Below are 16,857 nucleotides of genomic sequence, written 5' to 3'. Positions count from 1 at the left end.
GGCTGGGCCCTGCTGATGTGTGCCTCAGGATTTTCTCTGGAGTCCTGGGAAGCCTACAGCTGTTCTCACAGGCAGCTGTTGTGTGTGGGATGCGGTTGTGAGGACATTTGTCCAGATGTGGGCGTTACTGAGATTGTGGGCTTAAGCATGATGAAATTCAGCTGGTCAGAGGTGGAAGAACGAAGACAAGCTCTAGCCTCTAACAATTCTTCACATCTGGATTTTAAAAGCAACTTTCTACCTTTAATTACAATTTCAAAATAATGCTTTAAATGTTCTAGTTCAAATCAACAAGCTTATGTATTAAGATGCCATCCTTTTTTGGAATTATTTCAGTATAGTTAGAAAGAAACTTTTTAACACAAAATACTTGCTGGTAAAATGGTAGCTCATGTAGTCTTCTTTTGAGGAGGATGTAGAGATTTTTTAACTTTTGGAACTTTCTTGGTTTTTTTATATTTTCTCCCTTTTTTTTGCTTTTTTTTTTGGTTGACCTGTGAGGAGACAGAAAAAAAAGGGTAATGTTTCTCTATCTTACCATTTTTCCTTCCTTATATTATATTTGGACTCTCCAGACTGTGGTCTTTCTTTATCCTCAGAACCAGTTTAAAGTTGCTTCAGTCTCAGAGGGGCTCTTTTTGATTCTATTTCACTCACTTTGATGAGGAGGCAGTAGCCTTCTGACTGGTTGGTTCTCTTCTGTCCATTTTCTGGGCTCATTACTACCCCCACTGCAATCTTGCTTATGACCCACCTGTCCCAGCCATAGTTTTCTGAGGTTGGTACTATTATCATCCAATGTTTACAGATGAGGAGACTGAGGCTCAGAGCGGGTGACTTGCCCAAAGTCGCACAGCTAGTATGTGGCAGAACTGCTAGTCTGTCAGAGTCCAGAACCAAGTGCCCAACTACATATTCTGTGGCCCTCTTCAAACTTAACCCTTTAGCACATCATGCAGGATTCTTCCCCCTTTCCTGGTCTACCTTTCTGTCTCAATCCCTTCACTCCCTCTGCACAAACTCCAGCCACATTACCCGAGGTTCCTGGAGCACAGTGAGCTCTCTCATGATTCTAGTTGTTTTTTTTATGCTGCCCTTACCCTCCTGGTGAACTACTTATCCTTCAAGACCCAAATCAAATGTCACCTGATATAAAAAGTCTTCCTTAACCCTTTCTTCCTGTCCCCTCACCTCTGGCAAAGTTAATTACTCCTTCTATTATCTTCAAGATTCTTGTACATATATTAATTTTATATTTTTCACATTGTACTATAATTAATTGTTAGCAAATTTGCTACAGCAGGAAGGAACTTTATCTTATTACCTTTTTTTTTTTTTTTTGGTTGTGCCATGTGGTAGTTCTCCAACCAGGGATTAAACCCGGGCCCTGGCAGTGAAAGTGCCAAGTCCTAACCACTGGACCACCATGGAATTCCCTACCTTATATCCTTTCTATCCTCACTGTCTACCATTCAATATACATGTATTGTATTGGATAAGAAAGACAAGCTGCCTACCCTCATGGAACACACATTCTAGTGGGAGAGATAGACAAGTGATACTGTAAGCAGGACTACCATTACACCTCAAGGTGACGACATCATTCTACGAAAAAAATAGGAGCACAATAACGTGAATGAAGAACGTATCCTTAAAGGAACTACATGATTCTTTGTCTTTCAAAGTTAATTTCTAAAAGAAAGAACATTTTGTTCCTTTTTTTCACCAACCTGTTTCTCCCACTCTTTAATCAATTCTTTCACATCTGTTGAATCTGGGTTTAGACAGGTTTGATCCCCATTCTTCATTGTAGCACTACCAAAGAAATAGCAACAAGATTTTTTTTTTTACTTTTAATAATTTAAATGCTTCATCTTATCCACAGAATTCAATTCCCCAATAAAAAATGTATTTGTGTCATCACTATAAGCATCTGAGACTTCCAGTCTTTTTCCTGCCTTTTCATTTTTTAAGTGACTGAGGGGACTTAGATACATTTCTAGGATAGCACATAACTCTAAGTTAAAAAAAATCCAACAGGTATATGCAATAGGAGAAAGTTAAATCTAAAGATAATATTGATTCTGTTATGATGGAAAAAGCTATTTATGTTTAAGTGAAAATATAAAATAGACAAGTTGCCAGTATATCTACTTTCTTTTCCCCCAAAACAATGAAAATGAGCATGAATTTTGCTAAATTTTCTAGTGAAACAACTTAAAACATAAATAAAATGTTTTCCTAAGACAAGATGAACAGACTGGTTGAATTTTAAAAATTACATCAGACTCTCCAGGAACAATTTAAAGACTTTTTTCTTTAATTTCTGTCTAATCTAAGAATAAGAGTAGTCATTGTATACATCATCCTTGATTTAGTTTTCAAAAAACTTACAATAGGCATATCCTTTAATCTAGCAATTCTAATCTCTAGAAAGGTATTACTAATAGGAAAGAATTAAAGACACAATATTGCTACAATAGCAGTTTGTTTTCAATAGCAAAAAAATTGGAAATAACCTACATTTAGGTGTTGGTCATATAGATTATGGTACATCCACATGATAGAATAAAATTTGGCCATTAAAATTGACATTATTAGGAAAAAATGATGTTATTACAGAAGATTTACTGACAGGAAGTGTTCATTATATAGTGTTAATGTAAAAGCAGATTACAAAACAGTATGTAGTGTATGATTTTATTTTTGTGCACATATATTGTGTGTATAAATATATATATAGCGTCTATATATGTACACACAAAGCCAATGAGGGAGATTTGGAAGACTATATGTAGAGAGATTAACACTACCTATCACTAAATGGTAGGATTATAGACGATTTTTAATTTCTTCTTTTGGGTCATTTACATTAAACATTTTCTACAATGAACATGTCATCTTTGGTTCCTAACCTCTACCAGAAATTGCTTGTTTTTTTAGAAGAAAAGGAAGAAGTAGACTGGATTTATGGAGGGGCAACTATCTGCGTTTTAAGTGTCTGAATGGGCAAGTATTCTGAGGGTAATACTCACACTAAACTTATTGCTGGAGCATATGTGTTGGATGAGTTTTTACTTACATGATTTCAGCTTTCTCACAAGAAGGGCTTGGGGCAAATTGTTTAAGGTCCTTTAAGGATTTTGAATGGATCGTCCCTGGGCTGGTGTCGATGCAGGAACAGCGTCCATTCCTCATTGTTGGAGTTCCTAAGGGAAAAAGAGAGGTAGAAAACATCGATTTAGAGCAATGTCTCAGTTTAGGCGATCCACCCAAATGATACATTTGACTTAGTCGTGATTATTACTATCACTTACTGAGTGTCTGTTAATCATTACCACGAGATTTTGAGTAGGTGTTATCTCCGTTTTGTAGATAAAGAATCCAAGGTTCAGAGAAGTTAAGTAAAAAACAAAGCCTTTCAGCTTTTAGGGGACAAGTGCAGGGTCTCAGCACAGGTTTCTTTGGGTCCAAAGGCATTACTCTTAACTACCATATTTTACAACCTTAGGAAAAGGGATTTTTATAATATTCAATAAATGTCTATCACAGGTCAGATACACAGATACCTAATTCATGTGTGCTATGCAGACCATAGTATCTCAAGCAACTCCCAAAGCCATTTTTTATCTGACCTTAGTGAAATGGAGTTGGTACTCGTTTCAACAAAAAGCTCCACTTACAATAACTAATTACCACCACCATCCTGATCTTTCCCACTGCCTTGGTTTTCAGTAGTACTTTAAACTTTTGAAAATTCTTTAAAATACACTATCTTCATTCCTTAATTTTTTCATTTATTCAACATACATTTACTCAGTACTTCCTATATGCCATACATTGTATAGTAGGTAGAAAAAGCATAACTATAAAATTTCCATTTTACAGCTGAGGAAACTGAAGTCTAGAAAAGTTCATTAATTTGCCCCAAATAACAAAGGAAGTTAGTAAACAGATTAGGGACAACCTCTCTGATTATTGGATACTCAATTTGTTAACCACAGACATACTTATCAAGAAACACTGTCAGGGTGACAAAAATAATTTAGGAGACAAAGTCTTCCATCTCATTATCACCCAGCTCAACAAACATTTATTGAACACTTACTCTGTGCCAGGAATTCACACACGTGGACTGAGAAGACTTGTATTTGACTTGGCAGGCCCAAGATACGAACTTTGGATAACTGACAACAACTGACTCACCTCACTTTCTGATGCACACAAAGCAGTTACCCTTACTGGCAAATCAAGAGACTTTTCTAGCAGTTCACATCTCTGACTTTACTAACCCAATATAACTCAGAATCCCTTACCTTGAACTCCAATCCGAGTTAGGAAGATGATACCCAAAAGGAGAGAAACACCACTTTTCTTCATAGTGGTAGAATGGAGTTGCTCCTGTATTTGTTCTACTGAGTCACTCCTGTATTTGATTTTAAGCCTGAGAAATTCTTTAGAGAACATGCTCTTGGAAATCATATTTATTTAGGAAATCCGTTTCCCTCCTAAAATCTGATTGGCTGGTTGTCTTAGCTGATCCAGCTAAACTGGCCACAAACTTAATTGTGCTGGGGGAAACCCTACTCTCTGATCCAAGGGAATTTCTGCATGCTTTGTATCTTTCCATTTCACATAAATGGGTAGTTTATCATAAGAGATGTGAAACCATCATCACTGGCAGCCTTTAGCACACTCACAGCTGCTCACCTGGATGAAGAATAAGTTATATAATGAATATAATAACATCATACAAGAAGGGCTGGAGATGTGGTTACCAGATGGGAAATATTAAAGTCCAGATAAGTAAAACACTCTTCAAATTTTCTTACTATTTGTAGAATATCTTTATGTATAATATATGGCCACATTTATTTTTTCTTATATTGCTTACCCAACAATCTTAAACAATCAAAATACATTAAAAGGCATCTTAATTAATTCAGGGACTAGGTCATTTCCTACTGTGGTAGGCTCTTTTTGTTTTTTATGTCATTGCTGCTACAGATTATTGTTTTTTTAAATAGATAGAATAATGGATCAGTTGAAAATAGACAATGGGTACTACATCAAACTTTAAAACTTCTGTTTATCAAAGAAAACAATCAACAGTGAAAAAAGCAACCTATGGAATGGGAGCAAAACATATATCTGATAAGGAGTTAATGTTATATGGAACTTCTACAACAACAAAATCCAAATAACCTGATTAAAAAATGGGCAGACTCGAATACACATTCCTCTAAAGAAGATATACAAATGGGCAATAAGCACATGAAAAAAGTTCAACGTCACTAATTGTTAGGGAAATGCAAATCAAAACCACAATGAGTTATTGCCGAAGACCAGCCGAACTAAGAAGACCAAACCAATCAGAGCCAGAAGGGAAGGGGTAAGGACCTGAAATAGCATCGACAAATGGGGTCAGAAGGACCAAGACTACTGCTGGTTGCAAGGCAAATTTTATTGCGCTACAGTTGCAGATTATATAGACTAGAAAAGGGAAGGTTGCCAGACGGTGGTTTACATTATCTGAAGACTGTCTCGGCTCAAGGTTAACTTCCCTGGGAGAAAACCCATAAACCCAGAATCATCAAAAATAACCTGCAAGTGCAGGGGGGAGACAGCTTTGCTTGTCTCATTTTACATTCTTTCTGATCTCTGGACCCTGGTAATTTATCTCCCATGGAATGGAACAAGGAGGGGAACAAGTAGGGACAGTCCCTTTGAGCAGCGGCAGCATGCCTGGCACGTCCGCAGCCTGCTCTCATGGCTGACTGCTTCCCACAAGTTGTCACCTCATAGACACCACGATGCCACTATCAAAAAACAGAAAATAGGGACTTCCCTGGTGGCGCAGTGGTTGAGAGTCCGCCTGCCGATGCAGGGGACACGGGTTCGTGCCCCGGTCTGGGAGGATCCCACATGCCACGGAGCTGCTGGGCCCGTAAGCCATGGCCGCTGAGCCTGCGCGTCCAGAGCCTGTGCTCCGTAACGGGAGAGGCCACAACAATGAGAGGCCCACGTACTGCAAAAAAAAAAACAACCCAGAAAATAACAAGTGTTGGCGAGGATGTGGAAAAGTTGGAACCCTTGTGCACTGTCGGTGGGAATGTAAAATGATGCAGCCATTATGGAAAACAATATAGAGGTTCCTTAAAAAATTAGAGGGTTCTCAAAAATTAAAAATAGAATTACCATATGATCCAGCAATCCCACTTCTGGGAATATGTTCAAAAGAATTCAAAGCAGGATCTCAAAGAGATATTTGCACACACATGTTCATGGCAGCATTATTCACAATAGCTAAGAAATGAAGCAACCCAAATATCCATTGACAGATGAATGGATAAAGAAAACGTTGTATATACATGCAACGTAATATTATGCAGCCTTAAAAACGAAGGAAATCTCGTCACATGCTACAACATGGATGAAGCTTGAGAATATTATGCTCAGCAAAATAAACCAGTCACAAAAGAACAAATAGTCACAGGAAGTATCTAAAGTCAAATCTTAGAAACAGAAAGTAGAAAGGTGGGTGTCAAGGGCTGGGGGAAAGGGTGAGATGAAATTAATCTTTAGTGGGTTTAGGGTTTCAGTGTTGCAAGATGAAAAAGTCCTAGAGATGTGTTATACAATAATGTGAATATACTTAACACTACTGAACTGCATATTTAGAAATGGTTCAGAGGGTCAATTTGATGCTACATGTTTTTTACCACAATAAAATATAATGGTAAGGGATCAGTTGCACGTAATGAAAATCCAAATTAATAGTGGCTAACTAGATAAAGGTGTGTTTCCCCGAACAGAGGCAGGTGACTAGGGCTTATACGGTGGTTCTGAGAGCTCCATGAGGTCTCCCAGGCTCCTTCTATCTTGTTGCTTTATCACCATCTCTACATTGCTGCCCTCATGCATGTGGCCAACGGGGGCTTGCCACCATGTCCACTTTCAAAGTACAGCTTGGTGGGAAGGCAGAAAAAGGGCATGCCTCTCATTTCTTCACTTATCACTTGTCCATACCCTGGACAAGAATTTATTCACATGGCCACAGCTAGCTGCAGGGAAAGTTAAGAAATGTGATCTTTATTCTGGTTGATCCACTAAAATTTGAGGGCTCCAATACTGTAGAACAGTGTTTCTCAAACTTTTTTTTCATAATTGCTTCTCCTGAGATAAATTAGATCAAATTTAAATTAACATAAATCTAAATTTAATTTACTTTCTTAAAGAGAAAAATTAATTAAGAAATAAAATTTTGTTGGGTAGGGTTGAACTTTGGTGGACCATAAGTCATTGTAATATCTAAGATTTTTTAGCCCCCGAAGGAACCAATTTTCTGTCCCCTTGAGGGCAATCCTTCCTCCCCCACATTGAGAATGCACGCTGTAGAGTAGGAGGGGAACAGATACTAGCATTTTCTGTTACACAATGCACATTTTTGGACTGGTTTCTAGATGGATTATTATGCTTAAATACAATATTAAGAATTATTTTTGAAGAAAACTTGTGGTGATCTTTGACACAGCTTATTCATTTGTTTATGTTTAATTTTTGGTAATGACTGTGACCATGGGTAGGGTGGAGCTGGGTTCACGTCCCAGCCTTACTACTTAACATCTGTGTGCCAAATACTTAACTTCTATGAGCCTCAGTTCCCTCAGCTGAGAAAACTATTACTAACCGCACAGGTTGGTGAAATTAATGGCAACAAGGAATTTCAACTGCAAAACACCATAGAGCTAGTGACCATTTCTTCTAGCAAAGAGAGTTAGATGGAACCTTCTTAGGATAAAGAACAAGGCCTAGGGCTTCCCTGGTGGCGCAGTGGTTGAGAGTCCGCCTGCCGATGCAGGGGACACGGGTTCGTGCCCCGGTCCGGGAAGATCCCTACATGCCGCGGAGCGGCCGGGCCCGTGAGCCATGGCCGCTGAGCCTGCACGTCAGGAGCCTGTGCTCCGCAATGGGAGAGACCACAACAGAGAGGCCCGCGTACCGCAAAAAGAAAAAAATAAATAAAAAGAACAAGGCCTAGAATGGTCTGCCCTTGCCCACCTTTCAAGTCTCTTCTTGCATAACTCTCTGCTCCACGAACTCTGCTTTTCCTCCTTCAGTTCCTCAGAGGGGCAATGCTTCTTCCCATCACACTCCTTTTGCTCGTGCTATTCCCTGCCTGGAATGCTGTGCCTAATCTGCCTCCCTATCCTACTGCTTAGTAATTTACCCACCTTAGATTTCCAGGTTAGCATGTCCCCTGGGGAGACTTCCCTGATCCCCAGACTTGGTCAGGTCCCCCACCATGTGATTTCATGGCACTATGCGCCTCTCCTCATTCAAAGGACATGCAAGGCAATGTTACGTTATCTGCTATCTTACGGTGAACATCGCCTTCCACCACTAGAACAGGGAAGGCTTGTGAGGGTCCATGCCGGCGCGCAGTGCCGAGCGCAGTGACTGGCATTCAGTAGGCGCACAGTTAACACGTGTGCATCAGTAGGCCTACCGTTAACACGTGCGCAGGGAACCAGTGAGGGAACCGAGGCCCCCGGCTTGGCTCCGCCCTGCGCGCTTCTGGGCTCATCAGGTGTAAGCACACGGCGCATGCTCAGCCAGTCAGTTTACAGAACCTTCGGTGGGGAAGCTGCCGTCGCAGCCGGAGCATCTTGCTCTGCTGGTGGCCCTGCTGGTGTTTCCGCTACCTGCGCCGCTCCCACCGTGAAGCACGTCGAGAAGAAAGGTAGTGTCTGTGCGCCTCGGGATCTCTCCCCTCTGCCTCCTGCGTGTCCCCTCGACCCTCACCTCCCAACCCGAGGGGGTGGCGCTTCCCCGAAGGACGCCGGGAGCGGGGTCTGCTTTGCAGCTTCCACGCGAGGCTTGGGCTGAGGCCGGCGGGACTGATGGCCTCGGAGGGGCCGGGTCATTGGGGCGGAGGCCGCCGGGCCAGGTCTAGGAGGGTCGTTCGGCCTTGGGTCGCGGTGACTGGGACAGAAGTCTACCGAACGAGAGGAGGAGGTGCTGGGGTCATTTAGGAGTCACTCGAGGTCCAGTCTTATTTTTTTTATCTGGAGGTGGCGAGCTTCCTCCGGTTGCGGGCAGGACAGAGGCCGGCCGAGTGGTCGGGCTGCGCCTCATGCGGCGGCGCGGAGCAGGTTTGGCCCTTGGGCCTGAAGGCTGGGGCCAACGCCCTCAGGTGAGGCGCGTTCCTCGCTTGTTTCCCAGGCCTCCTATTGGAAATTGTCCAGACAAGGCTGAGAGAAAACACGTTTTACGACCGAAGGGGCGTTTATGACTAGATGGGGCATTTAGGGGAAACAGAAACCTGGGGAGAGGACACTGCGGGCAGTTCTCACAGCCCTGGGAAGGAAGCCAGGGATTAGAAGCCCCAGGGAAACTAACAGATAATTGCGTTTTCCTTTGGATGGAGTCTTAACCTCATTTGCCTCCTGTCCCCCGAGGCACTAAATGCTGATGTCACCCTCCCGGGCAGAGCAGGGTTCTGTTTTCACATGCGCTCGCCTGCCTCCCTCTTTCGTCTGTTTGGTTATGGGGCCAGTGCTGTCTGTTTGATTATATACACAGCATGACCCTGCCCGGTGAAAATCTGAGTCTTCCCTTTTACTTTGAAAGGGGAAGTAAGTTTCTCTCATAGCGAAATCCCCAGGCCTGTTTGAATTTCTTGCCTTGTGGACTTCCCCTCCTCTCAGCAGCTATTCCTAGTATTAAAGGATGCTGACTTGAAAAGACTTTATTTCTTGAAAGCCTCAGAATCCCCTACTTAGCATTCTGATTTTTCTTCTTTGCTCTTTTCTCCCCATGCAGGGGAGTCATTCCTTCCTTCCAAAGTATTACAGTACGGGAAGTTGCCTAGAAGCACATCATAGCTGGAGGGGTGTGGGGGGTGGAGTGGGGTTCATGTCCTGTCTGTGTCTCAGGTAACGAAGAGAAAGGAGCAAGTTCTTCCTTTACTGATCTTAATATCTGGCCTCCTGGTTTATGATTTTTTTATCTGAAGTTTATGGAGGGGATTAAATATGTGAAGAAACTGTCCTGAGAGGGAATGTCAGTACATCATTTAAAGGACAGCTGCAGCTGAATGCTGGCAGTGACACATTTTTGCTCTATGACTTTTGGCAAGTCAGCTTATAGTCTGATAAAATGTAACCGTGGTTATTAAGAAGCTGCTGCCTGACTTGAAAAGAAAGAAAATATTTTTGTTTAACATATCCACGTTAAAGCGATTTACATGCAGATTGCTTATCTAAGTAACTTTAAGGAACTTTACAAGAAATAAAAATCCATGTTCTTGAAACCCTCCATTTACCGTTTATCATTATTTCATTCATCAAGCTTTTATTATGATTGTGCTAGGACACAAATATGAACATCAGTCTCTGCCCTCAAAGAGCTCACAGTTGAGTGAAAGAGAGCAGCATGTAAATTAGCAATTACTGTGGAAGAAGTGGTATGATAAAGGATTGTACACAATGACTGGAGGTGCAGGGAAGGTCACAACTTTGGCTCATGGCCTCAAACACAGTTTGAGTTAGGTCTGGAAGGAGATTTGGTTGGAATTAGTTACTAGGGGAAGGTGGGCGGCAGGAGGCATGAAAAAGTGTGCTAAATTTTAGAAACTGCAAGAACTTTGGTAAGGGCGAAGGGTAGAGTGATAATGGGGGAGTGGTGAGAAATGAGGCTAGAAATGTAGCAGGATCCAGAGGATGAAGGGCCTTGTAAATCCCTGTGTGGTGAGGATACATTGAAGGATTTTACCCAAGGGAGTGACATGAGAACGTTCACAAACACATACACACGCATATACACGCATATATCTAATCTGACTCTTGTCAATAAACAATATCATTTATCTTATTTTAACATTTCCTGGTATCTATGTAGTTTATACATTTTAAAAATGGTTCTTGGTATTTGTAGTCTGTTTTTTCTCAGTGCTGGGCATTGTAGTTGTTTCCCTTGGTTCAGTAATACAACAAGTACTCTTATTTTTTCAGAGATTTTACTTTCTTGGGATATTTTCCTTCTTTGGAAGTTTAGAGACAGAGGTTAAAAACATTTTTATCTCTTTTGTAACATTTTAACAGTTCGCTTGTCAGAAAGATTGGACTAATTTTGTAATGCCTTCATCAGTATATAGATGTACCCAATTCTCTTGTCATTTGTATTTACTTTCATTCATCTAACATGTGAAACTGGACGCCTGAGATCAGTGCTTATTTCAGTTTTTTTTTACTTATTGACAGTTTGTGTTGGCTTAATATCTCCATCTTCAACCTTTTCAGGATGATTTGTCAAGTGGAGTCAGGGTGTCGACTTTATAAATACGTGTCATTTCTTTACAGATTTTGAATAGGAAGATTTAATCCATTTTCAGTTAAAATACCTGCTTTTTCTATTTTGTTGCCTTCATTTCTTGCATGTTTCTTACACAATTTTTTGAAGTATAACACGTTATATGTGCTGAATAGTGTCGCCCCAAATTCATATGTTGAAGTTCTGCCAGTACCTCAGAATGTGACTTTACTTAGAGATAGGATTTTTAAAGAGGTAGTTAAGTTAAAATGAGGTCATTAGGATGGTCCCTAATTCATTGTGACTGGTGTCCTTATAAGAAGAGATTAGGACACAGAGATGTACAGAGAAGACCATATGAAGACACAGGGAGGAGATGGCCATCAGCAAGCAAAAGAGAGAGGTTTCAGAAGAAACCAACCCTGCTGACTCCTTGATCTTGGGCTTCCAGTCTCCAGAATTATGAGAAAGTAAATTTCTGTTGCTTGAGCCACTCAGTCTGTGGTATTTGGTACACAGCTCTAGCTAAATAATACAACCTGTATACAGGGGAAAAAATGTATATGTATAGAAGAGTGCACCAGTGTGGCTCAGTGAATTTTAACCAAGTGTCAGTGGCATGACAGTACCCTTCACTTCTTCCCCAAAGGTAACTTGTATCCTTGGTGAGTTTTGTCATTTTGAACTATATAAATGGCATTACACAGTATGTTCTATTTAGTGTCTCATTCCTTTCTCTAAATATTATATTTGTGAGATTCATCCATGTCATGTGTGCAGGAGTGGTTTGTTCAATTGCTTTTATAGTATTCTGTTGTATGACTCACCGTAAGGTATATATCCAGCTGATGGACGTTTTGATTGTATCACTAGGAGTAGAATTGCTGGTTCATAGAGTGTGTATGTATTCAGTTTGAGAAGTTGTACCATTTATCCTTCTACCAGCAGTGAGTGAGAGTTTCATTGACCCTACATTCTCGCATATATTTCATATCAGGCTCACTGTTTTCTTTTTATCTTAGTTTTTTGCTTTTAAGGGTTTAGAAGTTTTCCATTTTTATAAAATACTGACGTCTGTTTATTTCTATAAAATATAGATATTCCGTAGTTGATTGTTTCAAACTATGAATTATTGCCTGATATAAAGTGTGGACTTAAGTTACTTGATCTGCAAATTAATATCTAACTCTCCCACTGAAGTTTGTTAAATAGTGATTTTTCTCTGTTACAATAAGATAGTGACTGGAGCTAGAGTCATCTGAAGGCTTTACTGGACTGGATGCCCAAAATGGCATCACAGGCCTTCTCCACATAACCTCTTTCTTCAGCAGTATAGCCCAGGCTATTAAACGCCCCTGAAGACGCCTCCATGTGGCTTGCCTCTCCAGCAATATAGCTTAGGTGGTGGCAGCTTCACCTCTTTCTCCCTCCATCCTTTCTTCCTCCTCTTTCTTCTTCACTATGTAGTTACCTTTACCAGTGTTCTCTACTTTTTCATACTGTTTCAATTTATTGTCTAGTGTCCTTTCATTTTAGTCTGAAGGACTCCCTTTAGCATTTCTTGTAGGTCAAGTCTAATGGTAATGAAATCCCTTAGCTGCTTTTATCTGGAAATGTCTTTATTTCTCCTTCATTCCTTTTCTTTTTTAATTTTTAAAATTTATGTATTTTTGGCTGCATTGGGTCTTCGTTGCTGCGCACGGGCTTTCTCTAGTTGCAGCGAGAGGGGGCTATTCTTCATTGTGGTGTGCAGGCTTCTCATTGCGGTGGCTTCTCTTGTTGCGGAGCATAGTCTCTAGGCACGTGGGCTCAGTAGTTGCAGTGAGTGGGCTCAGTAGTTGTGGCATGCAGGCTCTAGAGTGTAGGCTCAGTAGTTGTGGTACACCGGCTTAGCTGCTCTGCGGCATGTGGGATCGTCCCAGACCAGGGATCGAACCCGTGTCCTGTGCATTGGCAGAAGGATTCTTAACCACTGCATCACCAGGGAAGTCCCTCTCCTTCATTCTTGTTGGATAGTTTCTCCAGATGTAGAATTCTTGGTTGACAGAATGTTTTTTTTCTTTCAGCATTTAAAATATGTCATCTCACTGCCTTCTGGTCTCTATGGTTTCTGATGAGAAATGGACTGTTATTCTTATTAAGAGCTTTTGTATATGATGAGTCACTTCTCTCTCAGTGCTTTCAAGGTTCTCTCTTTGTCTCTGAATCTTGACTATTTGATTATTATCTATCTCTTTGAGTTTATCCTGCTTGAAGTTCACCGACCTTCTTGGATGTGTAGATCCATGTGCTCCATCAGATCTGGGAAGTTTTTGGTCATTATTTCTGTAAATATTCTTTCTATCCCTTTCTCTCTTTCTTTTCTCCTTCTGGGACTTGCATTATGAGCATATTACTTTATCTGGTGGTATCGCATAGGTCCCTTAGGCTCTGTGCTTTTTTTTTTTTTTGCGGTACGCGGGCCTCTCACAGTTGTGGCCTCTCCCGTTGCGGAGCACAGGCTCCGGACGTGCAGGCTCAGCGGCCGTGGCTCACGGGCCCAGCCACTCGGTGGCATGTGGGATCTTCCCAGACCAGAGCATGAACCCATGTCCCCTGCATCGGCAGGCAGACTCTCAACCACTGTGCCACCAGGGAAGCCCTGTGCTTTTTTCTTAATTTTTTTTTTCTGCTCCTCAGACTCCATAATTTCAATTGCCCTATTTTCAGATTTGTTGATTCTTTCTTCTGCTGGCTCAAAACTTTTAATAAATCCCTCTAGTGAATTTTCCGGTTCAGTTTTTTACTTTTCAGCTCCAGAATTTATATTTGTCCCTTTTTGTAATTTCTATCTCTTTATTGATAGTCTCATTTTCTTCACACATCATTTTTCCCAGTTTCCTTTTATCCTTTGTGCATGGTTTCCTTTAGCTCTTTGAGCATATTTAAGATGGTTGATTTAACATCTTCATCTAGTAAGTCCAGTGAATATCTGGGTTTCCTCAGGAATGGTTTACTGTCAGTTTATTCTTTCTTTTTGAATGGACTGTATTTTCCCATTTCTTTGTATGCTTTATGATTTGCTTGTTGTTGAAAACTAGACATTCTGAATATTATAACATAGGGACTCCAGAAATCTAATTCTCCCCCTCCTCAGGAATTGTTGATTTTGCTTGTTGATGGCTGGAACCATCTGTTTGTTACCTTCCGAATATTTTTGCAAAGTGGGTATTCCTCGTTATGTGTGGTCACTGAAATTTCTTTCATTATCTCGTAGTCAGCCAGTGACCTGACATATCTCTATAAATATAGGTCAAGAGAAGTAGAATGACACACAGAGCCTGCTCATTTTATTCAAAGTAAATTTTATTCAAAGTAAATTTCAGGGAGTTATCTTTGAGACCTGAATCGAAGTTGAATTCCAGATATTACTTTTGGATTTCTTTTCTCAGAATAAGGTTAGATTTCATCCTTTGCAATATATACTTAATTTATACTGGAAATAAGTAAATATTTGTTCATTTCTTTTACATGTCAGTGTCCACAACCTAATAACTATCCCCTTCTGATCCCACCAGTTGTTGGTACCTGAAGTCAGAATCTAAATGGTGTAATTTTGAAAACGTTCTTGGTTTACACCTTGCAGAGTCAAGAGGATCTGCAAGTCTTGAAATAGAGGAAATAGCAGATGCAACAGAAGTTAGCTTTTGGGAACTAAGAGCCCCTTTTGTATTGTACTATAGTACCACAAAAATCAAACTTGATTTTAAAATAAAACATATACTTCCCTTGAAACAAAAAATGCCTATTATGTTCATAGCAAGCAAATGTTAACATATAGCATTTATACTAAGGCTTACTCTGAAAACTTTTTTATTCTGTCTTCTGAGAATTCCTATCAGCTAAGAGGATTGTATAAAGTTTATTTTTTTGTAGTTTTTATTACAAAAATAATAATTGTTACTGTTTTGGTTTTCAAATTACAAAGTTGGGGGCTTCCTTGGTGGCGCAGTGGTTAAGAATCCACCTGCCAATGCAGGGCATGCAGGTTCAAGCCCTGATCTGGGAATATCTCACATGCCGTGGAGCAACTAAGCCTGTGCACCACAACTACTGAGCCTGCGCTCTAGAGCCCATGAGCCACAACTACTGAAGCTCGTGTGCCACAACTGCTGAAGCCTGCATGCCTAGAGCCCATGCTCTGCAACAACAGAAGCCACAGCTATGAGAAGCCCGTGCACCACAATGAAGAGTAGCCGCCGCTCGCCGCAACTAGAGAAAGCCTGCACACAGCAATAAAGACCCAATGCAGCCAAAAATCAATAAATAAAATAAACGAATTTTTAAAAATTACAAAGTTGGATATTTCAAACTATATTTGCTGCTCACTGCAAGATTCAAATGTACTTCTCCTGGTAGGAATGACGGTAGTGCTCCCAGTTGAAAATTGTGCTCTAACATTTCAACTCATATTATAGTGTCTGCCATTGTGAATATATTCTGTCTTACTTTTCTTCTTCGGTATTTGTGGTATTTGTTAGTTAGGCTTTGCGGTTACTCGTGTAATTTGTGAAAATTCATTTGTTACTTTATGAATTTTTATTTTGAGTGATTAGCTAGATGTATACATGTTAGTACTCATACTTCTGTTTCCCCCAATTTAATTGGGTTTTGTTTTTATATTCCAAAACACATATGAGATACTTCAGTATCTAATGATCTGTGACTTGTGATTTTAATGTTACTAGTATTTTCTATCTCAATCCATTCTTTCCCTCCAAGCTAAATAATTGTTTTACTTAGTCCCAGAGGTATATTGAGTTATTTACAGAGATCTTTGTGTGTATATGGATGGTGTCTTGTCTACAGTGCTAATTCTATGATTCTTGCTTCCTGGCCAAGGTGGACTTCTACACGCTCCCCAATAACAATCTCACTTATAGTTCAATTACTTTACTAGACAACTACTTCAGAATCTGTTTTCTTCGTCACATCTCCCCTGAACACACTACAGTCCTAGGTCATCTCTCCTTTTCCTGAGTAACTCTTACACGTATTTTAGATTTTATAATGTTGACTCTTTTATCCTACTTCTGTTAGTATTCCTTCTGAGTAATGATGAGCATCAATAAGGATGAGACAGCGTGGATCCACATGCATTTCACTTATTTATGCTGACTAGTCATCAGGAGATATAATTGCTCTGCAAACCTAAATTCATTGGCATATATGCTTAATAAAATTTCTTATACCTATAATCAAATTTAAAAAAATGAATTGTTAAAGTAATTGAACAAGGAGGCCATTAGATTGAGATGGCTCTAATGCCTTGGTAGCCTACACAAGCAAACCAAAACCACAGTCAATGCACTTGAATCTGAGAAAATGAAACTTAAGGACAGCTGATCACAATCAACCAACTAGGCTTTCCCAAGTAAGACAACTGTTTAAGTTATAGCCAATCAAATAATTTCCTTGCTTTGTTTCTGCATCTTCTCTATAAAAACCTTTCCCCTAGTTCCTGTCAATGGAGTGTTTCTAACCACCTTTGGTTTGGCACTGTCT

The 16,857-nt window shown here is 40.3% G+C and overlaps 1 protein-coding gene across 1 annotated transcript; it reads right to left on the bottom strand.

Moving 5' to 3' along the window:
- Window positions 1-362: 362 nt before the first annotated feature.
- CXCL9 (C-X-C motif chemokine ligand 9) lies at window positions 363-4,416 on the bottom strand. The gene is made up of 4 exons (XM_065878017.1): window positions 4,317-4,416; window positions 3,083-3,209; window positions 1,731-1,815; window positions 363-494 (listed from the first exon to the last, which is right to left on the bottom strand). Exons 1-4 carry the CDS (start codon window positions 4,378-4,380, stop codon window positions 390-392), a joined length of 381 nt encoding a protein of 126 aa, XP_065734089.1. The 5' UTR covers window positions 4,381-4,416; the 3' UTR covers window positions 363-389.
- Window positions 4,417-16,857: the final 12,441 nt, after the last annotated feature.

This window comes from Phocoena phocoena, chromosome 5 (genome assembly GCF_963924675.1).
Source record: "Phocoena phocoena chromosome 5, mPhoPho1.1, whole genome shotgun sequence".
NCBI lineage: Eukaryota > Metazoa > Chordata > Mammalia > Artiodactyla > Phocoenidae > Phocoena > Phocoena phocoena.
This window is presented reverse-complemented; position numbering and strand designations above follow the sequence as displayed.

Coding starts and splice junctions, on each gene's coding strand:
- CXCL9 (XM_065878017.1), bottom strand. CDS start 4,380: ATGAAGAAAAGTGGTGTTTCTCTCCTTTTGGGTATCATCTTCCTAACT. Junction 1,816..3,082: donor TGTGAGAAAGCTGAAATCAT/GTAAGTAAAAAC, acceptor TTTCTTTGGTAG/TGCTACAATGAAGAATGGGG. Junction 495..1,730: donor TTAAAGAGTGGGAGAAACAG/GTTGGTGAAAAA, acceptor GTCTCCTCACAG/GTCAACCAAAAAAAAAAGCA.